The 22,592-nt window shown below is 44.1% G+C and overlaps 4 protein-coding genes and 1 long non-coding RNA gene across 8 annotated transcripts; 2 read left to right on the top strand and 3 right to left on the bottom strand.

Moving 5' to 3' along the window:
- The first annotated feature begins 344 nt into the window (after positions 1 to 344).
- Positions 345 to 5,958, top strand: LOC142903820 (complement factor B). The gene is made up of 19 exons (XM_076049663.1): positions 345 to 492; positions 629 to 744; positions 1,233 to 1,377; positions 1,481 to 1,666; positions 1,750 to 1,923; positions 2,283 to 2,381; positions 2,554 to 2,693; positions 2,982 to 3,123; positions 3,230 to 3,364; positions 3,455 to 3,559; positions 3,801 to 3,938; positions 4,023 to 4,123; positions 4,219 to 4,330; positions 4,455 to 4,611; positions 4,687 to 4,760; positions 4,970 to 5,067; positions 5,191 to 5,323; positions 5,410 to 5,459; positions 5,556 to 5,958. Exons 1-19 carry the CDS (start codon positions 438 to 440, stop codon positions 5,715 to 5,717), a joined length of 2,322 nt encoding a protein of 773 aa, XP_075905778.1. The 5' UTR covers positions 345 to 437; the 3' UTR covers positions 5,718 to 5,958.
- On the bottom strand, positions 5,959 to 12,559 carry LOC142903819 (TRPM8 channel-associated factor homolog). Of its 2 annotated transcripts, XM_076049662.1 has the most exons (13): positions 12,421 to 12,559; positions 11,525 to 11,581; positions 10,621 to 11,350; positions 10,001 to 10,217; positions 9,452 to 9,749; positions 8,959 to 9,260; positions 8,675 to 8,849; positions 8,489 to 8,583; positions 8,020 to 8,230; positions 7,682 to 7,918; positions 7,316 to 7,539; positions 7,079 to 7,192; positions 5,959 to 6,863 (listed from the first exon to the last, which is right to left on the bottom strand). In XM_076049662.1, the coding sequence occupies exons 3-13, from the start codon at positions 11,265 to 11,267 to the stop codon at positions 6,627 to 6,629; spliced, it is 2,757 nt and encodes a 918-aa protein (XP_075905777.1). In that variant the 5' UTR covers positions 11,268 to 11,350; positions 11,525 to 11,581; positions 12,421 to 12,559; the 3' UTR covers positions 5,959 to 6,626. The 2 variants fall into 2 exon arrangements, with proteins under 2 accessions (XP_075905777.1, XP_075905776.1); XM_076049661.1 differs by lacking the exon at positions 12,421 to 12,559 and having other exon boundaries at positions 11,525 to 12,081.
- Positions 12,560 to 13,364: 805 nt separating this feature from the next.
- Positions 13,365 to 15,101, bottom strand: LOC142903832 (uncharacterized). The gene is made up of 3 exons (XR_012929295.1): positions 14,817 to 15,101; positions 13,792 to 14,774; positions 13,365 to 13,673 (listed from the first exon to the last, which is right to left on the bottom strand). It is a non-coding gene; the product is annotated as an uncharacterized LOC142903832 (long non-coding RNA).
- On the top strand, positions 14,543 to 20,077 carry pnkp (polynucleotide kinase 3'-phosphatase). Of its 2 annotated transcripts, XM_076049670.1 has the most exons (17): positions 14,543 to 14,676; positions 14,904 to 14,950; positions 15,095 to 15,370; positions 15,616 to 15,909; positions 16,074 to 16,153; positions 16,245 to 16,302; positions 16,413 to 16,520; positions 16,593 to 16,664; positions 16,839 to 16,887; positions 17,203 to 17,273; positions 17,518 to 17,610; positions 17,954 to 18,050; positions 18,144 to 18,205; positions 18,610 to 18,719; positions 19,266 to 19,353; positions 19,457 to 19,524; positions 19,708 to 20,077. In XM_076049670.1, exons 1-17 carry the CDS (start codon positions 14,556 to 14,558, stop codon positions 19,826 to 19,828), a joined length of 1,815 nt encoding a protein of 604 aa, XP_075905785.1. In that variant the 5' UTR covers positions 14,543 to 14,555; the 3' UTR covers positions 19,829 to 20,077. The 2 variants fall into 2 exon arrangements, 1 of the variants encoding a protein (XP_075905785.1); XR_012929294.1 differs by lacking the exons at positions 19,457 to 19,524; positions 19,708 to 20,077 and having other exon boundaries at positions 18,578 to 18,719.
- Positions 20,064 to 22,592, bottom strand: LOC142903830 (endonuclease domain-containing 1 protein). 2 transcript variants are annotated; one of them, XM_076049675.1, is made up of 6 exons: positions 22,555 to 22,592; positions 22,324 to 22,440; positions 22,118 to 22,218; positions 21,406 to 21,520; positions 21,156 to 21,312; positions 20,064 to 20,639 (listed from the first exon to the last, which is right to left on the bottom strand). In XM_076049675.1, exons 2-6 carry the CDS (start codon positions 22,399 to 22,401, stop codon positions 20,248 to 20,250), a joined length of 843 nt encoding a protein of 280 aa, XP_075905790.1. In that variant the 5' UTR covers positions 22,402 to 22,440; positions 22,555 to 22,592; the 3' UTR covers positions 20,064 to 20,247. The 2 variants fall into 2 exon arrangements, with proteins under 2 accessions (XP_075905790.1, XP_075905789.1); XM_076049674.1 differs by lacking the exon at positions 22,555 to 22,592 and having other exon boundaries at positions 22,324 to 22,537.

Here is a 22,592-nt window from a genome sequence, read left to right as displayed (position 1 = left end):
TGTGCAGGTGAAATCATAGGCAAATACGCTAATGATTCTGCATAATTATCCATGAAACAGCTCAGAAGCATCGGCAGGGTTGTGTTGTGGGTCCGTGCACGGCAACGAGAGGCGCTAAAGAGATTTGCCAGATTTGAAAATTGCCCTAGTTGCCCAAAGCTGGCTCATGAAAATACGGCTCAAGAGTTCTAATAGAATTTTTATGGAGAAGGAGCTTCAGAGCTGCTTCACACTATTAATAATACACCTCACTGGATATGACAGCAAGAGGAACAGAGTCAGTGATCGAAATGTTTTTTTTTTTTTTTTTTTTCAGGATTTCTCAATCCCTGCTCTATTATTTGACACTGCTTCGTTAATGGGTAATCGGTCGTCAAATAAAACAGCGGACTGCACGTCACTGCAGACAGTTGCTCCCAGCACGCAGACCTGCAGTCATGTATACCAGGCCCCTGCTGTGGATCCTGCTCCTCTTCATTTTACTTACGGAAGGTGAGCATTTTTAATTTCATGTCAATATGCGAGGTGTTCATTCAGCTCTGTCTGCTTCTAAAGAGCAACCTCTGCCTCCCACTGCCCCTCTCTCCCCTGCATTTATTTACCATCACAACGGCCGTCTGCGTTCCAGTGCTGCTGCAGGAGTATGAGGACGATTACGAGTATGACATGTACGAGGAGGCGAAGAGGCCTGAGAACTGTTCGACCGCAGAGGGCATCAGAGGTGGACACGTCACGTACTCAGAGGCAAGGACAAAAAAAATAAAAGTGTGCCAGAGAGTGAAAGAGGTTGCGATTTGCAAATGAGTAAAACGTCAGTTGTTGAAGTCTGACATGAGTCCGAAATGTCTTCTCACGTTTATAGAATCACTTTCTTCTCTGTTGTATTTGTGTGTGGTTGCATTGCAAAATATTTTTCTTTTGAAATTTGAAATTTGAAAGGGATTGAAGAACAGTTAAGAAGTTTAAGCAGTTGCTTAAGTAGTCACTTTCAATAAGTGCAGGCCATGGGGGAAAAAAAGAAAACATTTAGCAACTTAAAAACCTGAATTTGCATAGTATTTTTTTTTTTTTTTTTTTAAGAGATAAACAAACTTTCAGTGAATCCTACAAGAATCACCTTTCGATTCTGATAAAGGATGAGCCAAGCCAAGGCCGGGAAAGTGGAACAAATCAAACATCCCTTTTCTGTAAAGCTCAGTGTTTATTTTTAGCCACATCTGTTTCCTCTGCAGTGGGGGCTGCCGGGAAGTGTGCTGACCTTCCACTGTAGACCGGGTCAGTACCCTCACCCAGTCAGCTACAGGCTGTGCGGCGCTGATGGCCAGTGGTCACCAATGAGAGCTAATCACAGGCTACTGTCGCAGGCCACGTGCAAAAGTACGCCTATGATTGTGCAAATTCCATTTTCACACTAAAATAAATCCTCATTCCTACTTCTCCTCATCCTCTGTTTTTTTTTTCTTTTTCTTTAATGGCTCAGATGTTATGTGTCCGGCTCAGCTACAGCTGGATCACGGCGACTTCTGGCCCCGGGACCAGTGGTTCCGTGTCGGGGCCACGCAGAGCTTCTCGTGTCATGAGGGCTTCACTCTGTCTGGGTCTGCACAGAGGAACTGCACCATCTCTGGGAAATGGACAGGAACCACTCCTATCTGTGACAACTATGGTGCCGATATCTGAATTTCTTTATGTGTATATATATGTGTACATATATATATACACATATATATTTTTTTTTTTTTATTGCAGCCGAAGACTGTGATGACCCAGGGATTCCACCAGGGGCGCAGAGAAGAGCAAACCAGTTCCACATTGGAGAGAAGGTGACCTACATGTGTAATGTTGGTCTGGATCTGCTCGGCTCTTCTGAAAGGGTTTGCCTCGAGTCCAGTGAGTGGAGCGGGTCACCACCACGGTGCCAAGGTGCAGTTCCACTCGTAGTTTTTTTTATTTAATTTATTTATTTATTTTAACATACCAGCCCACTCCCCGTCCACCCCCTGACTCCCCCCTATAGGTCCAATGTTTTCTTATAATAACATTTATCTATAACCTATCAGCAAACTGCCCAGAAATGTGACAAATAAATAAAGATAAAATTAGCCCTTGCCTATTTTGTTTGCTCCACTTTAAAGAAACTGTGTGTTAATTCCATACAGTTCTGACACCACTTTATCAATTTATGACGATACCTCATGCAAGTTAATGGCAATAATTCCAGCCAAGCGTTTGGAACCGACTGGGCAGGATATTAAACTGGATATCATTATTATCTACCTCAGGCGCAATGACCTACGACTCCCCCAGTGACGTAGCAGCAGCCATGTCGGGATCTCTTGCAGGGGTCATGGACGTTTTCTCCCCAGACTCCAAGAGAAAAGGTTGGCAGAAGAGGGTTGTGTCTATCTAAGATCATATGATGACAAACAAATACGTCAACACAACATTGTCAGAACAAGACAGTGCTTGCAGCGGAAATTGAATTATAATAAAAAAAGATTTGTGTGTGTGTGTGTGTGTGTGTGTGTGTGTGTGTGTGTGTGTGTTTTGCAGAAACTGTTTCCTACGGAAGAACTATCAATGTGGCCGAAGGCAGTCGTTTGAACATCTACATTCTACTGGACACGTCAGGGAGCATCAAACAGAAGGATTTCAACGCTGCCAGAGACGCCACCATGGCTCTCATACGCAAGGTCTTTTATGTAGTGGCATTTACTCAAACCCTTCAGCCCGCGCTCTCGTTGTTTTTCTTGAGCTGATGCAGGCTCTAGGAATCGGATTCAGAGAGCCCATCACTGATCTGCAATTATTTGGGAATATATATAGACAATTGATCGACGACTAAAACTGAGTGTTCTTCGGCATTGTGGGATTGCACTGTTATGCAGAGGAGGTGTTTGTTCAGTCTCTTCTTTTCAAAGTGATGGACATTGGTTCAAATGATGTGATGTCACAGTTTCCATGGTTTCTCTCCCTCTCAGCTGGACAGTTATGAGGTGCAGATTAAGTACCACATTCTGTCCTTCGCGAGCGAGTCGATAGACATCGTGGACATCAGAGATTCGGCCCTAAGTGGAAGTACAGCCGACGTCCTGTATTACCTGAGGGAGTTCGACTACAACAGTTAGGCCTCTGCGTATTTGTCCTTCATTCACCTTGTTTTACCCTCTTTCCTTTTAAAGGTCACCCCCATTTGTTCATTTCAACAACCCACCGTCTCCCCCTGCAGGCCACGGGAACAAGACGGGCACTAACCTCTTCGCCGCCCTGCAGCGTGTCAATGAGATGATCAGCTTCTTCAAGACGAACCGCGCTACAAACCATTTTGATGAGACCCAAAATATCATCATTATTGAAACTGATGGTAATTAAAAAAACAAAAAAGACAAGAGCTCCTGCTACAGTGTTTTTTAAAACAATGTCAAACTCACTTTTCCTGCATCTCCTCCTGTAGGTTACTCCAACACTGGCAAAAACCCTCTTGCTGCCCTACAAAATATCCGGGGTGTTTTGGGCTACTTAAATGGTTCCGAGGAGCACGCACATGAGACAATGCTTGGTACCATTTCACACACATAGTCCAGCAAAAAAATATTTTTTACATTGTCAGGAACAAATCCTAAATGTTCATAGAACCCTGTGTTCTCTGCGTTTTGTTTGATGAGGTTGAGCAAAACAAAGCCGATCCAGCACTTTCTTTCCATGTTGTTTTCAATGTGAACATTTTTGAAGTCTTATTGATGTGGCCACAGTCCTTCATGTACGGTGTCAGTAACTGGTTTCATCCGTTTCGTTTTTAGACGTCTACGTGTTCGGCATCGGGGACAATTTGAAGAGAGAACAGCTGAACGCTCTGGCTTCGAAGAAGAGTGGCGAGCGTCACGTCTTCATTGTAGAAAGCTTCGAGGCACTGGGGAAGGTCTTCAACAGCATCATCAGTTAGTCTGAGACACAAGAAAAAAGACGTCAGAATTTTGGAAATTTCGAGTCAAAAATAATTCTCTTTTGAACTTATAATGCAGGTGATAAGAGTGTAACAATGTGCGGGGTGGCTCAGGAAGACGATTACAAAAATGACCCAGTCTACAACAAACCCTGGCACGTCGTCGTGTCCTTGACCAAGGTGAGCATCTCGCACTGTCGGATACGCAAACAATCTGTCAGGCATTCGCCCGCTTTTTCATATAAACCTTCCTTCCACCTTACGCCACCGCCAAGGTTTTTTCATGCTTTGGATCCATTGTAAGTGAGAACTGGGTACTGACAGCCGCTCACTGCTTTGCCAAAGCCAGTACGGAGAACGTCCCCCAAAATGTGGAAATACATTACGGTCAGTACGAGAGCACAGAACTATTTTGTGCATTTGACAGCATAAGCAGAATACTTTGGTGAAGGGATGGTGAAAACTGCAAATTGCATCTTACCATGATGAAATGACTCAACGGTTCCTTCAGGTTTTCCAAAGGAGAACGTCGCGTTTTCCAAGAAGGTGATTCTGCATCCCCAATACAACACCCGAGCTCTGAGACACAGAAACGTATCTGAGTTCTATGACTACGATGTTGCTTTGGTGCAACTGAATAAGAGCATCCCGATGTCCTGGGTAGCCAGGTAAGACGATTGGAGCTGCTGTTCCCACGTGACTCCCCTACGCCCCCTGTGTGACGCCCTTTCATCGCCCAACAGGCCGATCTGCTTGCCGTGCACGGTGCCAGCCAGCCGCGCCTTGAAGAGAGCCAACTTGACCTGTCAGCAGCACAGTATGTGACCTTTGACCCCAAGTACTTTTTTTCTAGACTTTTCTTTTCTACTTTTTTCCCTTTAAGCTCCAAAGTGTAGAACTTCACAGTTTTTTTTTGAAGAAGGGCAAAAAAGTTGTCCTTTTCATGCTTTTATGTCCAGAGGATGTTAAAATGAGGAAATTATGATGACGCAAGTTTATAGCTCGAGTAAATTCACGTGTGTACAGGGAAGGAACTGCTGGCACACCGGGAGACTGCTGCCTTTTTCATCCGAGGCAAGAGGAACCCTGCCCGCAAAGAAACACTCATTCAGACACAGAGTCAAGTGAGTGAGAGCTTTTTCTTTAATTATTTTTTGTTTGGTGCTCCTTTTGTAATGCGAAGGGCAGAGAGGCCCGATGGATTGATGACCGGAGCATCAAGCTGTAACTTTATCTTCTGTCTGCAGAGGCGAGGCTGCGTGGAGAACGCAATGAAAACTCTGACAGAGCCCACCGATGTGACAGTGGAGGAGTACGTCACCGATAGGTTCCTCTGCTCCAGGGGATCCTCAGGGTATTCAGACGCCTTCAGCTGTAAAGGTGTGATCTCAGCATGCAAGTTGCATAACATGTTTGAGCCTCTTTGACCAGCACTGACTTCAGTGAGTGTCCCTTCCATCCTGCAGGCGACTCCGGTGGATCCCTCTTTCTGCAAAAGAAGAAGCGCTACTTCCAGGTTTGTGGCTGCTGGTGCCTTTTTTTTTGGGGGGGTCAAAGCCTCGTCATATGCTGCCACATGGACGACCGACCCTTCCGTTTTTCGTTTTTCCAGGTCGGAGTCCTCAGCTGGGGCATCACAGACGTATGTCAGCAAATTGGCCGCAACAGGGTGCCTCCTCACGCCCGGGACTTCCACATCGACGTGTTCCAGATTCTACCGTGGCTGAAGCAGCACCTGGGCAAGGATGTTCAGTTCCTGCCTGAAATTCCATGAAGCCATAAAATTACCTCTGGCTGAATCTCGTCATGCTTGCCAAAGAAAACTACCATTACACAAAACACTTTTTTTTCTTTTTTTTATGACTGTAGTGCTCTTCTGTGGGGGGGCTGGTTCTTGCTGGATTATTACACAGCCCACAATTTTAATTCTTAGTATAACCATTTTCATCTCAGTGTTTTGTGGCGACGAGAGATTAATTTACCATAAAATAAAATGGAACATTTGACAAAAGACATCCATCATTTCCTCCATATCCTGTCATTTATTAGACTTTAAAAAAAACCCAAAACAAAACAGGTAAGTACATTATATCCAACAAAGTAACACAAACTTCATCAAATATGTAGTTGTATGTAGATCCAGTATCATTTCATGATTTTATTATCCAGAAAAAAAATACATATTTTATTTTTTAGATTACCTGACCCAAAATACAGCAGTATAGTGAAAATCTAGGTTAGCTTGTTTTGCTGCTCTAAATTATTGCACTTATATATGTGCTACTCTAGCTGTCATTTTAAGCAGCCTCACATGAACTACATGTAATTTCCTTCATCACACAGCAGAGTACAACAAATATTTACTGTCTCCACCTCCGAAAAAGCTGTGATAGTTTGGCTACAGTCTAAATAGAACATGTTTGTCTTGCCTTAGAGGGCTACCTTCTGTTTCTATCGGACTGTTAATCTGTGTATTCTTTTCATTTATGTAGTGCGCCACCGCCAAGTCAACCGCCATATCTTTGTGTACTCACCGTCTTGCAATGCCACACCCGTTGCAAAGTACTATGTGCCAGTGGAAAAGCTTTTTGACTTTTAATTCAGCCGGATATAAGTTTGAGGAAAACCAAAGGCACCCATACCAATTGTTAAGCACGTTCAATTCAGCAGTCTGACATTCAGGCTACTGAGCCATGGGATGGTCACTCCAGGGAGGCAGGGAGGACAGTTTATCCTCAGTGCCTTTCTCGATGGGCCAACCCCAGGCCTTGAAGAACCCTGTCAGGTTCTTTCCCACAGCCCGGGAGAAAGTCTCGGCATACAGGTTCATCTTTGCCTCGTTGCTGTTGGGGAAATTGCTCATCTTATGGTAACACGCAAACACCTTCTTCAAGGCATCCCAGCCAAACTTCTCCTGCAGCTACGTACGTGAGATTGTAAAAAAACAAAAAAACAAAAACAAAAATGACACAGTTATCGTTCAATTTTGATTAAAATTAGAACTTGTCACATCCGTTTCTATATGCGTCTCCGCAATAATAAAAACATTGTCTTACATTCCTTGCAATACAAAAATGTGTTGTTTTTTGTGTTGCAATGTGAAGACTTCTTTTGGAACCATAACTAAAGAATTACCTGCATGTACGTTTCCAGGGCCACCCACATGTGCCATTCGCTGAGTTTTGCCCCATTCCTGACATAGTCCTTTTTACGATTGTTTCGATTCTCCAAAGTCATGTTTGGATGAGCCTGCATTGAAAGAGATATAATATTTGGCATTTGTATTTAAACACATACATATATAATTTATTTTTAACCTTAAATGAATATGTTCATGAACACAGTGAAGATGGCCACAATTGTGTACTCCACCTTTCCCCTGTCCATGCCCAGCACTTCTTCATGCACATACACCGACCACAAGTTGCATGTACACTCTGTGGTGTGTGATGGGAACTCCCAGCAGGCTCTCTGTTGGTTGTGTCCCAGTTCATGGATGGGGCCCCACAGGCCATGTTTTCTCATGTATTCCACGTCAACTAGCTCTTGGACTGCACTCTTTTGTCCCATGATGGGATAACCTGCGTGCATCCACCCTGCATAGTAAGAGGGACGCTTAGAGCATAATGCGTTTGGTTGATACGATATTACACTGATTTGTGTCATACTGTTTGAGTTAACTTGTGCTACTTTCTCAAACAGCACAGAAACGCACATAAAGGCAGAAGCAACAGTTACCATGCGATATCTGCACATCAGTTACTAAACGTTCTTTGCGGGGAAACTTGTGCGGCTTGGCAGCCAGATCAGCAATGGCCTTCGTCATCTCATTCCACAGTGCCGCCAACTCATCGGGCCGCTCCAGGTTGCGAACAGCATCTGACGGGATGGTGAAGATGATGCTGTCAAATTCCAGCTCTGCCCAGGGTGAAGGGGCCGTGCGCAGTAGGGACCACTCATCACGAGTTGTCACACCTGAAAGAACAAGAAAATTAAAGTTTTGTCAAATCTATTGCAAACTGTTGGTTCTCGTCATTAAGGAATGCCATACATGCTGGCATACACGAGACACTTACCAGACTTATAATACGGTGCAGGTACAGCAATTTGCACAACGACCTCCAGCCCGTCCACTTTTGTTTTGCCTGGCGCGATCACATAGATCAGCCCGCCCCACAGGTTGCACACCTGCATCATCTCGGAAGTCACCGGAAATCGCTGATGGACACATGGCGCTCTCTTCAGCTCAGAGGCCTTGAGGTGGTCTGTTTGACAACCAATTTGGATCTGAAGAAGGACAGACACACAAATCACATCTAGAAAAGTAAAAAATAACCAAAGTTTATTTGATTTGTTGTATTGGAGGTGCAGTTCTTCACCCATAGGGTTACCACCGTCAACTCTATCTCAAGCGACCCTGCACACTGGGTTTCTTAATAATCAATAATAACTCTCCTAAAACTGATCCGACATTTTCTAGATGCCTGAGATGAATAAATGGATTGAACGGTCTTACTGGATATGTCACTGCGACATGTACAGTACCTGCCATCCGTTTCCCACCATTGATGGTGGTATGGCGATGTAGGTCTTCATACCAGGAGATAGGTACAGGCCTGTGCTAATCCAATCTTCCCATCCTGCAAACACATTCAAACACAGATATTTTAATATCTGCAATGTTAAAACACAGAGACCAATGCAGTGTGTTCAGATCTGGTGTCATCCAACCTTTTGTATCAACACTAATCTTGATCCTGTGATTGTAGACAACTGGAAGCAGGGGGTTATCTTTGATGAGGTAGGGCAGAAGGGCATCAGGATCCTGGGAAACCTTAAAAATCTCTGACCCGACTGTCAGCAGGAGGTGATCTTTGGGACTCTTCACGGGGCATCTGTCACACACCTTTAATGTCCACAACAAATATGTGCAAAGCTCACAAAATTGTTACCATTCTAAAGCAGCATTATTGATCTCATTGGGGTAATCACTTCTGAATTCACTCACTGCCTACCTGTGGCATGTCACATTTCTTAATCAGGTCTGTCAGCGTGGACACCAGATGAGTGTAGGAGGAGCACCCATGGGCGTTTATGTGCAAGTAGTTGGCACAGTCTCCACCTAGATTTCTAAGGTGTTCCTCCTCCAGCTTTGTAAGCTTCTCCCCCTGGGCTACATGGCGGGCAAAACGGCCAAGGAGGTGACGGAAGTGGTATTGGTCTTTGATGGCCTGGCTGGGCACAGGGGCCTTGTATAAACCCCCATGTACCATATCGGCTAGCAGACTCAAGCCCATCTTGTTCAGGATCTTGTTGCCTGATGGAATGTCACATCATAGGGTTTATCGTTTGACAAATGTTCTATTTCTGTATCAATCTGGGGCTGTTTTTCCAGTAATCTTTAGAGATAGCCTGTTCTTTATAGCTTTTTTTTTTTTTTTTTTCAAACAATGACCACTTTATCACTCTTATCAGACAAATATAACATTTTGTAGCATGCAGTCGTACCTGAAAAATCTGTCATTGGATTTTTCCCTTGGTATGTCTGTGCCCAATACCAGGCATGACCACCAATCAGCAAGCCTCCTCCCTCAGCTACAAAATCTTGGATCTCGTTGGCATGATTGTCGCTGTATGCTGTGCAAACGAATACGCTGAGGTCTTTCTTGAACCCTGTCAACTCACATTTCATCCCTGAGTTGTTCAAAAGTTGAACGTGGTGACTGAGAGGTGGGATTACACCAATGACACCCTTCCGGCCCTCATCCAACCAATGGATGGCATTGTGCCAAAATGGAGCAAATGACTGTGAAAATGGTTTGCAGAGAATACGAAGACTGAAAAATCATAACAAAGAGAACAAACAGGCAAACTGACAAAAATGTTCTCCTGTGTTTTTACATTCTATGTATCTCCAGCATCAAAACAAACAAAAGGTAGCAACTGTTTTGCAAAAATGGCATGAGTCTGTATTTGGAATTGCAAAATAGAGCTTATATTATCCTACAAGTACAGTCAAAATTCATGTGTTTTTATTTCAAACAACTTAGACTCTACCTCTCGTTGCAGAAGTCCTTCATGCGAGATCACCACAACCCGCCCCTGCCCATAGTAAGCTCCTGCCAAGAATGCCCGTCCATTCGGTGTTGTACCAATGGGAAAGGCCAGCGGGCCGTGGACCAGAACCTCAGAGGCTATCAACCCGCCTGTGAGGTCAAAATCTGACACACCCTGAAGTAAAAACTCCAAGTCGTCCTCAAAGTCCTTGCCAATTCTGAATGATAGATCGGACAGAGAGACAGAGTTGGCGATCTTCAAGGACAAGGCGAGGGCAGTACTCACAGTACGCTGAACAATGGTGATGACTACATGAAATGTTGTCCAAACAAATGGTACACAAGGGCTGAAATGTATTTCACACTTTAAGAGGTCACAAATGATTCCTATCAATAAAAATTACGTCAGTCAGTAGCTCGTCAATGAACGACACCTTTACTTAAAGGAAGAAGAATTGAGAAATTGAACAAGTTTGACACCGCTGCAGTCAGAATGTACAATAGAGATCTGAAAACAGGTCTTCTTTTGGACCTTTCATATCATGCATTATCAGCTTTTATTGCCAATGTGTGATCTGATTAAATAAACAGACGCAGAGGAAAAGAAAAATACCCACTTACACAACACTCATCCAGGAGGTGGGAATCTGCGGGTAGACAGGCACGTGCTCTCCACGGGCATCATGATCAGAAAAATAGATCCCTGCCACACCAGAGATCTTGTTCCCGTCGAAAGAAAGCAGTGCGTTTTCCTTTGGATGGCTCTGTGCCCAACTCCAGGCTTGGCCCGCTATGAGCACTCCTCCTCCAGCTTTCATGAAGGCCACCAGGTCCTTCACATCTTTCCCCACACTGTAGGCATCAGTCACGTACACGCCAGATCCCAGGTTGCTATTATAGCTCCCCACAGTTTCCACTTGGAAGCTGGTCTTTCTCAGGCTGTCTGCAACTCCTTTGGCACTTTTGTGGACTTGAACAGACACATTTCCAGTTTCGCCTCCTCTGAGCCAGGTCACGGCGTTCTCCACCAGATCGGGAAAAGCTGTGAGATAGGCCTCATGACCCAGGACAACAATCCTTCCCTGACCGTACAAAGAGGCAGCCATCAGGACCTGGCCTTGGCTGTTCATGGCTAAAGGAAAGGCATGGTCTCCGATCAGAACCAGGTCACAGGGGACAGACTCGCCTCTGAAGTCCAGTTCTCTCAGGCCTCTCATGATACGAACGTATGCCTCTTCATGGTGATTTTGTTTGGGTTCAGTAGACATGTTGAGAATGTGTGAAGGGGGAAGTGATGCTAACAGAATTTGTTTTTCCTCCTTTGGTTATACACATGTAAGTGGGGTAAAATCTGTGAGAAAAAGAGAAGACAGAAATTATGAAATCTAAAGTTTTAAGGACCACGAGTGGTGAAACTCTGCAAAAGCAGCGCGCAACAACACAGCATTAACTACCAGACATCATGCAAATCCAGCAGCTCAAACAGTATTAATCATTAGACAGATGAATTATTTTATTTCTGTACCTTAAACTTGGGTTCCAGCTGGTGTGTGTGAGCAGACCATTAGCACCCTCCAACAGCCTGGAAGAATAACAAGAGGGCGAGACAAACTACTTGCAAAAGACAAAGACAGTAGGTGGAGTGACCAGACTGGGAACAAACCAGTCACAATGAGGTTAAACAAGACTGACGAATGACTCAGCACAGCTGATGAATGTAGAACTCTTGTTTGTACAGTGACTCAAAGTCAATTCAATTACATGGTGGGACGAGAAATGCGTCATTGTATTCACATGCAATAATAGCAGTTAAAATGTTTTCCTTTCCAAAAACCCAAAACAATCTGCACGTTTTCCAAAACCAAAATATAGTTTGCAGATCTGCTGTACAAAAAAATATACATCACTCTCAACAGTTCTCAGTCTTAGGTCAGATTTCTAACTTTTATATTTTTCTCAAATCAAATCTTGAACTAAACTATGTACTGAACCCATGTGCAGCTCCGAGCCATTTACTGCAGATGTACAAAACATAACCAGTACTTAAAGGCATGGATCCAATTAATTAGAACCTGCATTAATATACATATATATTTATTTTTATTTTATTATTAATATTTTCTTCTCTTTTTTTTTTTTTTTAAACTGTATAGCTCTAAAGCACAGAGACTTCCGGGACAAATTGTAGGTGCCGCTCTCTTGTCACCAACCGCAGATGGAACCCGGGGGTGTGGGACGGAGCGAATGCTGGAATCCAACTGAAAGTGACTTCCAGCCAATAAATGAGTCCCGTCGCACGGACAGAGAGTTCCGGCCATTTCCCAGTGTGCGCGATTAGACTTGCCCCGTAAAGTGTGTTTTCACTCGGAACACGAACTACAGCCACTGACTGACTCACTGAATGCAGCGCCTCTCACTCACCAATGCTGCGGGGTGATCTCTGTCCTCCTGTCCGCAGGCCAAACAGCAAACCCTCACAAGCGGCGACAATTCAGCAACATTTCCGGGTCCGAAACGCTGTCTGACGCACAGCGCATTCATGGTGTGAGCGAACACGCACAAGCAAGCACGCTCGCGCGCGCGCGCGCGCACACACACACACACACACACACACACACACACACACACACACACACACACACATTTGACTCCGGTTTATCTTCGTTGTCTCTACTTAGCTTAAAAAACAAAACAAAACAAAACAAAACGAGAAGATAGTAAACAGATGTGCAACTCAGTGGTAAAAAAAAAAAAAAAAGAAGAAGAAAAAAAATGCAATTTTTTAAAACATATGTGTAAAATATAATATATATATTCCACATGCTACTGAGGCTTCCGTTTGTTAATGAATAAGTTGTTAAATTGCCAATATGTTTTGTTTCTTCAAATTTCAATCATACAATGCACAACGCAAACCAAAGAGTCAATAGCAGAATAAGCTGTTTGACTCGACAGGGATTTGTCACATTTTTCATAGGCGCAACACAGATACATAGCTCTGCCGCTCACCCCACACATGCATTTTCCTTACAAGTGTGGCATCATTTTAAGAGGGGAATAAATAGGCTTTTCAACGATATAAGATTTATCTCCAAGAAGCACTGTTACAACAAAGGAATAATCTACCAAACACCAGTGCAGAGTCCACTGGTGGGCTGAGGCCACCAGTTTAACAGGTAATGCAAGTTCTTGAATAGTTACTGCTCTCTAAAGGAAACAGGTGGTAATTTAATGGGACCTGGTACCAGAGAGAAAGTCGTTGCAACCTGACCTGAAATTACCTCTAACAACCTGTATTGACAATGAGTCAAGATAGGAAGGCCTAGTGACAATATATCTATATTAACGTAACACCACTCTGGATAAAGCATTGCATTGAGTTTATTCATGTCTTTTCCATTGACAGTCAAGGCGTATTCCATATGTATGAAGAAGAAAACTGGAAATCTGCACATCTGTGACAATACGTTCTTTGCGTACAAATTTGTGTGGTATGGCAGCCAGGTCAGCAACGGCAATCATCATATCCCGCCAGAGTGCCATCACCTTGTCAGGGCACTCAATGCTCCGGACAAAGGTTGATGGTACAGTGAGCACAATGTTGTCTGCCTCCAACTCTGCCCAGGGGGCTGGAGCTGTGCGTCACTCCGACCAATCAGCAGCTGTTGTCACACCTTGACAAAATGGAACACGTAAACAACTAAACATTTCTAATTTCTTTATATTATTTATGTCCAGGACCTCTGAAAAAATATTATACATTTATTAGCCTCACCGGCCACGGAACCTCACCAGTTTTATAGTATGGTGCAAGAACAGCTATCTGCACTTTGACCTCTGCCCCCACCACTTGTGTTTTAGGTGGGGCTAGCAGGGTGGGTAGCGCGCCCGTATGGAAAATGTTTTGACCAGTGTAATTTTCTTGTATTAGTAGAGTGAGTCCACTGTTTTTACATTAAAATTATTGACAAAGCAGTAGTCTACAAAAACAAAGGGAGGAGACACCCCAAAACGGTTGTCATTTGCTCAGACTTTTCTCTTATCTATCTCGTATCATTCGTTTCTATGGAAGCCAATTTCCCTTCTTTTTTTTTAACTGGCGGAAATGGGCTTCCATACGTTTCTGATACGCCGCATAGGATGGGTAATGTTTCAGAGGGTCTGCAGTTCATAAAGTCACCGCTTGAAGCTTACAAAAAAAAAAAAAAAATCGCCAGCGTCGCGGGCAGAAATGTTGGTGGGGAGCAAGTTTCAAGACGGAGCTATTTTCTTGACGGACAGTGAGCTGCCTGCAAAGCCCGCTGGAAACAAAATTCCATTCTTTGTCTTGCTTTACCCCGTTGGACTTAAAAAAAACAAAACAAAAAACAAAACAAAACATAACAATTACAGCCATAAATTTAATTTCGTAAACGTTATAAAGTTTGGGAAATACATTTCAATTGCGACGCAATGGATCGTTTGACAATTTGGGACTAAAAAGTTGTTATTGCTAAGTAATATTAGAAACACTACTCTCAGTAGAGAAGTCTATAGTTAGCTCAGGGTGCTCGCAAATGTCGTGCACGCTAGAAAGCCCCTCCGGAACTCGGGTCTCTTTGGAGGACGGGCGGGCTGTGTTTTTGGGTCGAGGTCCCGACACCGGTGTCACCGATAAAAGATGCTCCCGGCACCAAGGTGAGGAAAAATGTTTCTCTCTAAGCAAACAAAAACATAACGTATACATAAATTTTAGTTGGTTACAAATTGCGACAACAACGACAGCTCTTAACGAGCTGAACACACACACACACACACACACACACACACACACACACACACACACACACACACACATATATATTTTAAGTGTGTGGTGGCGTGTATTACTGATAGAAATGTGTGATTAATGTTCTGTCTTCCAGTGAAGGTGGTGGCCTGTTATGCAGACAAAGACGCCGTTGTAACGCAGGTATGCAAAATAAACTGTGAGGCTGTCACATTATTTGTGACTCAGCACGGAGTTTATGAGGCAACACCCAAGCCAAAGGTCCTACTGGTTTCCTCTCACGATACATTCTCACTCGATGCACGTCTGTCCCATTTCCTCCCTTAGCTGGGTCCAAACCCGTCCTTCCTGGACCACGAGCAGCTGGCTCGTGGCCAGTCTGGTAAACTCGTCCACGGAGGCACCCTTTACCTAGTGAACCAGTACCATCCCTTCAAACTGCACTACTCCCCCAGTACAAACAGACCAGCTGGCAGCGGCACACAGACAGAGCTTAAAGCGGAAAAGACGCAAGGCAGGACAAACGGTAACGACAAGGACGTCCATTCAAGTCCAAATCCAAAGCGCACGATCAAGGATTTCTTTTCCACTTCTCCCATGAAGGTAATTTTGCTTTTATTACAGCAAACAAAAGTATGTTTTCCTCCTTATCCTTTTTTTTGTTCTTGTAAAGATGTTTTACCTAAACCATGACTTGACTTCATTCAAGTTCTTATTTTAAACATTTATACACTGATTTCTCCCAAATTCATTTGAGATAAGTCGATACAGCTCTCATGGTTGGCCCAGCCTTTCCTTTTTTATTTTAGTGATGTTGATAAGATGTTACTTATTTTACTTTCTTTTAGCCAAAGAAAAGACGACTGAACCCAGACAGCGGCCTTTCCGTGGGGAAGCGCCAAAAGAAAGATGAGGAGGCCTCAAAAAGGACGACGGAGGAGGAGGAAGATGAGGAGGAGAGACTCGCTGAGGAAAAGCTCAAGCAGCTCCAGGAGTTAGCAGAGAAGTCCGTAACTGAAAAGCCAGACAGCTCCCAGCCTTCAACTTCCTCATTGTCCTCCAAAGCCTGCACAAAGAGCAGCTGGCAGCAGATCAGCACCCTGATGATTTACACTGCAGCTGGTGTTAAAGCCAGCGACAAGGTGAGAGCAAGTTTCAGATGTGTGTTTTACTGTGATATTTCCATAGTAAAAATCTTTCCCGTATATTTGTTTATGACATGACCTTCCTGGCATTTTATTCTTGATTTAGCCACAGTGGTTAAAATGTGTTTGCTAACTTTTGCAAAAATTCCCTTCCACTTCAGATTGCCGGTTTTGACATAGACGGCTGCATCATCACTACAAAGTCTGGTAAAGTCTTCCCCACTGCTCCGGATGACTGGAAGTACGTCTGCCGGCCTTGACTTTCTCACAGTGAATCATTTCCCTCCAGCCAAGAAATGTCCTTAATGACTATTTATTTAATTTAATCCCAGAATTCTGTTTCCTGAGATTCAACCCAGACTGGCTAGCTTGCTGAAGAAAGGCTACAAGGTCGGGAGAAACTTTGAAAATTACTAATGGCCCACAAAATTTGAAGCACCCTTTATATTGGTGCCTTTGTGGTGTTTGTGGTTGGGATTCCCGTTGCCGTCCTCCTGCAGGTAGTGTTCTTCACCAACCAGATGGGCATCACTAAAGGAAAACTGCGACCGGAAGTTTTCAAGTCTAAAGTGGAGGACATCCTCGCCACGCTAAAGCTTCCTGTCCAGGTGCAATACATCTCGCATCTCTTTCATCTGTCGCCAACATATGCAAAAATTTCACCTTTGTCTGTCTCTCAGGTGTTTGTAGCAACTGGTCCTGGTGTCTACAGAAAACCTGTAGTGGGAATGTGGAATCACTTGTGTGACAAGGTAAAGCAAAGAAAAGCATTTACATCTATTAAGAAAAACACCTGTGACCTGGATGTGCTTTGTGCTAACTGGTGCAAAAAATTGTGCATTGTGAAGTGAATAGTTATACCACCTGTTATTTATTATACTAGCTGTTATTTCATAGATAAATGTCTATTTGTGTTTCCTTGTCAGGCCAACGATGGTGTGACCGTTGAGCGCAAAAAGAGTCTGTTTGTAGGTGGTAAGTGCTGTCATAGTGGCTGACACCTGGCATTCACAGGTTGCTCTCAGCTATTTTGTACTGTTAGTATTAATGTTAGTGCATATCATACACTAAATGTAAATATACTAAATATAAATCTGTGAAACACAAGTGTTTTTGAAACTATGGCAACCTGAAATTGTGCTGTAAAACCAGTATAAAGATATAAAACCACCATTTCAACAAAAGTTTTACTGCAGCGTACGTACACACACACACACACACACACACACACACACACACACACACACACACACACACACACTGAGGTTGTGACATTACCTGTGTGCTCAGATGCTGCAGGACGGCCAGAGAACTGGGCTCCAGGGAAGAAGAAGAAGGATTTCTCCTGCAGTGACAGACTGGTCAGACTTTATATCTCTATCAGTCCCTGACAGTTCCTCCTCCTTATCGCATTACTCCAACCCCCCCACCCTTCCACTCACTTCCCCATTTCCAACCCCCACCCTTTTATCTGTCTTGCACTCCTCGGCCCTCTTCTGATAATAATACGATAAACAACTGCCAGCATTTCTGTTTAATCTTGCATCATCTGTTAGTAATGACTTGAATGTTTTCCTCCTCTTCTTTTTTTTTGTTTTTGTTTAGTTTGCTCGTAACATCGGCCTTGAGTTTCACACACCGGAGGAGTTCTTCCTGGGTTGGAAGACGGCTCCGTTCAACCTGCCACATTTTGATCCAGTGAGTACAGTGAGCAGGAAGAGTTTCTCCATCTGTATAATCGGCTCCATGTTGCATTACCCTCACCTCATGGTTTTCCCTGCAGGAATCGTTCAATAATCGTTTTTTGTTACATTTCCCCCCCCCAATACTGATTAATAACAACACAGTAATCACACGGTGAGCCATGATTTCCAAATGTGAGAAAATGTTCCTGTGTTATCACTTTTGCATTGATGCATTGATCCACGCCCCCACACTCCCGGTCATGGTGAAAGTGCTTCTGCAGTTAGTCCTGTTTAGCTAGTTTTAGTTATCTTTTCTTTTGCATAACTTTCTAAGTATCCCACTGCTCTCATGTTAGCGAAAGTTGGACAGCTCTGCAGCTCTTTACGACCCGCCGTCTGCGTCGCTCACCTCCAGCAAGACCGAAGTCATCGTTGCAGTGGGTTTCCCTGCATGTAAGAACAAACCTTGCGCCCGCACCATTCCACACTCACACCATCTCTGGACTAAAACTCAGTACTCGTGGCCTCTCTTGTGTTGCTTTGCAGCGGGTAAATCCACATTCATCCACGCTCATGTCGTACCGAAAGGTTACGTGTACGTGAACAGGGTGAGTAAGCCGAGGCCTTCTGACTTTCATACCACGTATGCAGCTGGTAAAGAGCCCATAGAAAGTGCTAATAATGGGTTTGACAACTTATTTATCACATTTGAGGGGACCAACGAGTTTTGTCTCTGCTAGCTTAGCCCAGAGTTGGTATGGAGGGAAGGGTTCATGGCTGTGGCATCATGGGAGAAAACGAGGAACACATCGTTGCTTGGGCATTTTTTTTTGTGTGTGCTTCTTTTTCACTCACATTTCACAACCACATAAACTCTGAAAGGGCAAAATTGCTGCAATCATGTCACACTGTTGCAGTTGTGGTTGCTTTTGTTGCACTTAGGTTGCAAAATTTCACAGCTTTTTTTGTTTTTTTGTCAGACCTTTTCGTGTGTTTTGTTTTCCCACGCCAGGACACGCTCGGCTCATGGCAGAAGTGTGTGTCAGCATGTGAGCGGGCTCTGAAGGAGGGCCGCAGTGTCGCTGTGGACAACACAAACCCAGACCCAGAGTCTCGCAAGCGGTGAAGCCCTACTGTCCGTGTGTGTGTGTGTGTGTGTGTGTGTGTGTGTGTGTGTGTGTGTGTGTGTGTGTGTGTGTGTGTGTGTGTGTGTGTGTGTGTGTGTTCGCACGTTGTGTAAATAAACGCCCTTCCATATATATACAGTATATTGTATTGAAATTCTTATAAAAGTATTATTTCAAATTGTAATGTTTTAAATTATTATTATTATTATTATTATTATTATTATTATTAATAATGTAGATTTTGATGACTGATTTACATTAAACATTAATTGATATTTTTGTTGTGATTTCAGTCTTCACTCTTAAGACGTAAACCAACCAACCAATCAACACTGAAGTGACCTATTTGAATAATAAATAAACCTACACAAATTATTTTGCATGCGTTGGAAAAAGGTTCCATTTTGTTCTGACATTTAAGGGAAATACAACAAATTCATCAATTTATTTTTAGCAAAATACTGTGCTGTGCTGTACTGGATCATAGGTAGTTTATTGGCACATATCAACACATTCTTATTTTATTCTTATTCTTTTGCAGTTATGTGGATGTCGCCAAAGCCGCTGGAGTTCCCTGTCGCTGTTTCTGCTTCACGGCCACACTGGAACAAGCTCAACACAACAACCGAGTACGTCACTGCCACTCTTTGTTTCTCACGTTTTGCTGCTGACGGTGTTTATTCACATATGTTTATTTCTTTTTTTAATGGTTACTGTTGTGCTCGTGTACAGTTTCGTGAGATGGTACCATCGGACACAAAGCACGCCAAAGTCAACGCCATGGTTTTCCACAGCTACAAGTAAGACTGAGATCACCTGCTTCTTTTTCCATCTGGGTTGAGTTCTTCTAAGTTTTCCTCTAAGTCGGTTTAAAGGCTCAAGAGAAACATTGAAAAGGGATCTGTTGGTTCTGTGGACCCTGTCACTCGTCTCATCCAGCTCTCTGTGTGTTTTTGTTTTTTCGTTTTTGCTTCTCTGTGCAGGAAAAACTTTGTGGCTCCTGCTCTCTCTGAGGGCTTCTCCGAGATCCTTCAGGTCCACTTTGTCCCCAAGTTCGAGAACAGCGATTTGGAGACGCTGTTCAGCCAGTTTTCTGAGGGCTGATTGGACAACTGACTCCTCTGACAAGTAGTTAAAAGACAAATGAAACATGCAAATCAAAATCATGTTGGTGAAACAAGTCGAGCCACTTATAATGAGTCTGTAGGAACAAATAACTGCCCGGTTTGTGCCACAGAGGAGACCTGTGCTCCGTGTTGACAGCCTCACATATAAACAGACCAAACCAGTCAATCCAAAATCTTCCTTTCATAGATGATTAATGACAAATAAAAGCAACTTCATCCCTCCTGATGTTTATTTTTTCTTCTCTTATGGTTCAGTACCATAAATTACAATTTGCTTTATTGTCTCTATGTCTCAAAACCATAGTGGCAAACATATTTTCATTATTTGTTTTCCTCTTTCAACTTTACTGTATAACACCTTTTGCTCACTAGCGCACAAGTCTTGCCCAACAATCCTTACGCCCTGCAGTTGTTGTAAAACAGCTCCCCCACTGGCTGGTTGGTGAACTGCTGCAAGAACTCCCCCAGTTCATCCAGGGTGAGCTTCTCCACCCAGTTGTCGTCAGTGTTCCTGGCGGCTCCGGCGCCGCTCTGGATGGGTCTGCCGTTGTTGTCCAAGCAGCAGTAGGCGTTCCACAGGTATTCTGGGATGTTGACGCGCCTCACGTTGTTTTTGATAATCCAGTTGTCTGCTGAGGGAACAGCGCCAACCAGCACGAAAGCCTGAGAGCACTTCTTCCTGAAGAGGTCGGTGAACTCCGACTCGTGGATCCTCCAGGCGTTCTGGTTCAGCTTGGGGTTCTGAGGGACCACGTTGGTCAGGGTGAAGGTGGCGTTTCGGCTGGGGACTTAATAGTGAGAGGACGGTTGTGAAAAATAATGGAAGAAAGATCAGACAATTAACTACATATATCAGGCATGGCCATCCGGCCCACGATGTGTCTCTGTCCGGCCCGCATGAAACTTTGGCGACACGTTAGCGTAGCGCGACAGCGATAGCGTGCTTCCGCGCCCATCGTGCTTTCCAACCAGCCCCCCTGTTTGGCCACCCCACATATATGATCTTCCAAGTTCCTCCAAAAACTCAAAAACTCAAGGTCAGAAGGTCAAGTGAGAGGGGGACACAGTAAACATAGTTCAGTAACAGTTTTTCATCTCCTGACAAAAGTCCAGTAGTGAAAAATTACACACCGATTTGTTGGCAAAATCCTTTTGATTAAAAACAATACAGCTAAAAATGTGTGTCGATGTAAAGAGTGAGAGCAACTGTTGAACCCAACCATCGGCTCCTGGCTTTTCCCATCTGCCGGCCCTCCCACCACCCCAATAAACCACCAGCCACCACCAGATTCAGCCTGAGTTACCTGCGTGGTGCCCGTTGGGGTTGAGGTGGCCACGGTCGAAGCCGGAGTGAGTGTAGTCCTCATTCAGAGCCTGACGCTCCCCCTGGTAGACGTCGGGGTGGTCTCTCCCCAGCCAGTAGCCGTCCTTCATCTCCGCTTGCCAGGTCATGTCGACCAGCTACGGGTCAGGCGGACGAAGTCTAAGATTTAAATGTGTTTTTGCGCTCCTGAATACCTGACAGCCTGGTTGGTTTCTCCAATGACAACAGACCTGAGGCTCCACGAACCAGCGATTCTCCCTGCCGCCGCCGTTGCTGGGTTGGAAGATATAGGCCGTGTAGACAGCAATGCGGTGGTTGGTGTCGTACAGCGTGGCAAAGTGGAACCTGGTGCCGCAAAGATCAACTGTTTAGGTGTGTGGAAGGTCAAACCAAGTCAAAGTGCTTGGAAAGACAGTAGCAATATATTTGAGAGTCTGATTGTAAATAAATGTGGATCAAAACAACAAACCAGCATTAAAGATCCAGTGTGTGAAATTAGGCTTTATTTATGATTTTTATATTGGTAAAAGCTTAACATGGTGCCCATAAATACATTAATAAAAAAATGCACATTCATTGAAAAAAAATAATAAATAAAAGAATAGACATTGACCAATAAGGGTCTTGCTCTTAGCTGCCATCTTGCCCCGCCATTTTTTTAAGGAAGCCTGTGGTCTAAATACGAAATGTGCTGTGGGCTTCCTTAAAAAAATTCACACTAGACCCTTAAAAGTAAAAAAAAAATTTTAAAAAAAATCTGATTTTGCGATAACAATAATATTTTATAACAAGAAATCTTTGTGCATAAGCAACAATTAATCACCTCTTGGTTTTTTTTTTTCACAGAAACCCCTTTTTAAATATTTTCTTTGGCAGGAAGAGTTAAAGGTTTTTGAAATTCACACAAACTAAGCCTGGGAACCTGACCCTTGACCCCGGTACCTGTTCACAAAGCGGTGACAGAGACGGGCTGCGCCAGGTGTGGAAGCGCCCCATGCCGGCACCTTCTCCTTGTAGAAGTACTTCAAGCACTCCGGTTCATCCTGGAATGAGAAAAAGTGGCGGCGGACTGATCCCACATGACGTGCACACGCACCAGTGCTGATGTTACCCAAGGCCTTTCAGCGGACGATAACGTGGAAACAAACCTCGAAGCGCTGCACCACGTCTGCAAGAGCAGCCGAGAGCAGCGAGAGGAGGCTGCAGAGTGCGACCAAGGTCTTCATCCTGGATTAAAGCTCAGCGACCGGCTGTTCTCCACCGTCCTGCGGCACTCGAACGCAACAGAAGGTCCACAGGTGAATGCTCACGCCTTTCCGAAAAGACAGCGTGTGTGTGTGTGTGTGTGTGTGTGTGTGTGAGAGAGAGGCTCCACTCACCTGCTGGTGAGCCTGTCTGGTGACCCTGGGAGAAAACC

The sequence above is a fragment of the Nelusetta ayraudi genome, unplaced genomic scaffold (assembly GCF_046127955.1).
Source record: "Nelusetta ayraudi isolate G7.1 ecotype Tasmania unplaced genomic scaffold, CSIRO-AGI_Nayr_v1 ptg000120l, whole genome shotgun sequence".
In the NCBI taxonomy this organism is placed as follows: domain Eukaryota; kingdom Metazoa; phylum Chordata; class Actinopteri; order Tetraodontiformes; family Monacanthidae; genus Nelusetta; species Nelusetta ayraudi.
Note: the sequence above shows the minus strand (reverse complement) of the source record. Positions and strands in the feature narration are given on the sequence as shown.

Bases quoted from the DNA above. Each gene is read 5' to 3' on its own strand.
- LOC142903820 (XM_076049663.1), top strand. From the start codon at position 438: ATGTATACCAGGCCCCTGCTGTGGATCCTGCTCCTCTTCATTTTACTT. The intron at 493-628 runs GTGAGCATTTTT...TCTGCGTTCCAG, and splicing joins CTTCATTTTACTTACGGAAG to TGCTGCTGCAGGAGTATGAG. The intron at 2,382-2,553 runs GTTGGCAGAAGA...TGTGTTTTGCAG, and splicing joins CCCAGACTCCAAGAGAAAAG to AAACTGTTTCCTACGGAAGA.
- LOC142903819 (XM_076049662.1), bottom strand. From the start codon at position 11,267: ATGTCTACTGAACCCAAACAAAATCACCATGAAGAGGCATACGTTCGT. The intron at 9,261-9,451 runs GTACGACTGCAT...ACATTCCATCAG, and splicing joins TCCAATGACAGATTTTTCAG to GCAACAAGATCCTGAACAAG. The intron at 7,540-7,681 runs GTAACTGTTGCT...CTTACTATGCAG, and splicing joins TGATGTGCAGATATCGCATG to GGTGGATGCACGCAGGTTAT.
- pnkp (XM_076049670.1), top strand. From the start codon at position 14,556: ATGTCGTGCACGCTAGAAAGCCCCTCCGGAACTCGGGTCTCTTTGGAG. The intron at 15,371-15,615 runs GTAATTTTGCTT...ACTTTCTTTTAG, and splicing joins TTTCCACTTCTCCCATGAAG to CCAAAGAAAAGACGACTGAA. The intron at 16,303-16,412 runs GTCGGGAGAAAC...GTCCTCCTGCAG, and splicing joins TGCTGAAGAAAGGCTACAAG to GTAGTGTTCTTCACCAACCA.
- LOC142903830 (XM_076049675.1), bottom strand. From the start codon at position 22,401: ATGAAGACCTTGGTCGCACTCTGCAGCCTCCTCTCGCTGCTCTCGGCT. The intron at 22,219-22,323 runs GTTTGTTTCCAC...TTCTCATTCCAG, and splicing joins ACGTGGTGCAGCGCTTCGAG to GATGAACCGGAGTGCTTGAA. The intron at 20,640-21,155 runs GTAACTCAGGCT...CTCACTATTAAG, and splicing joins CCCCAACGGGCACCACGCAG to TCCCCAGCCGAAACGCCACC.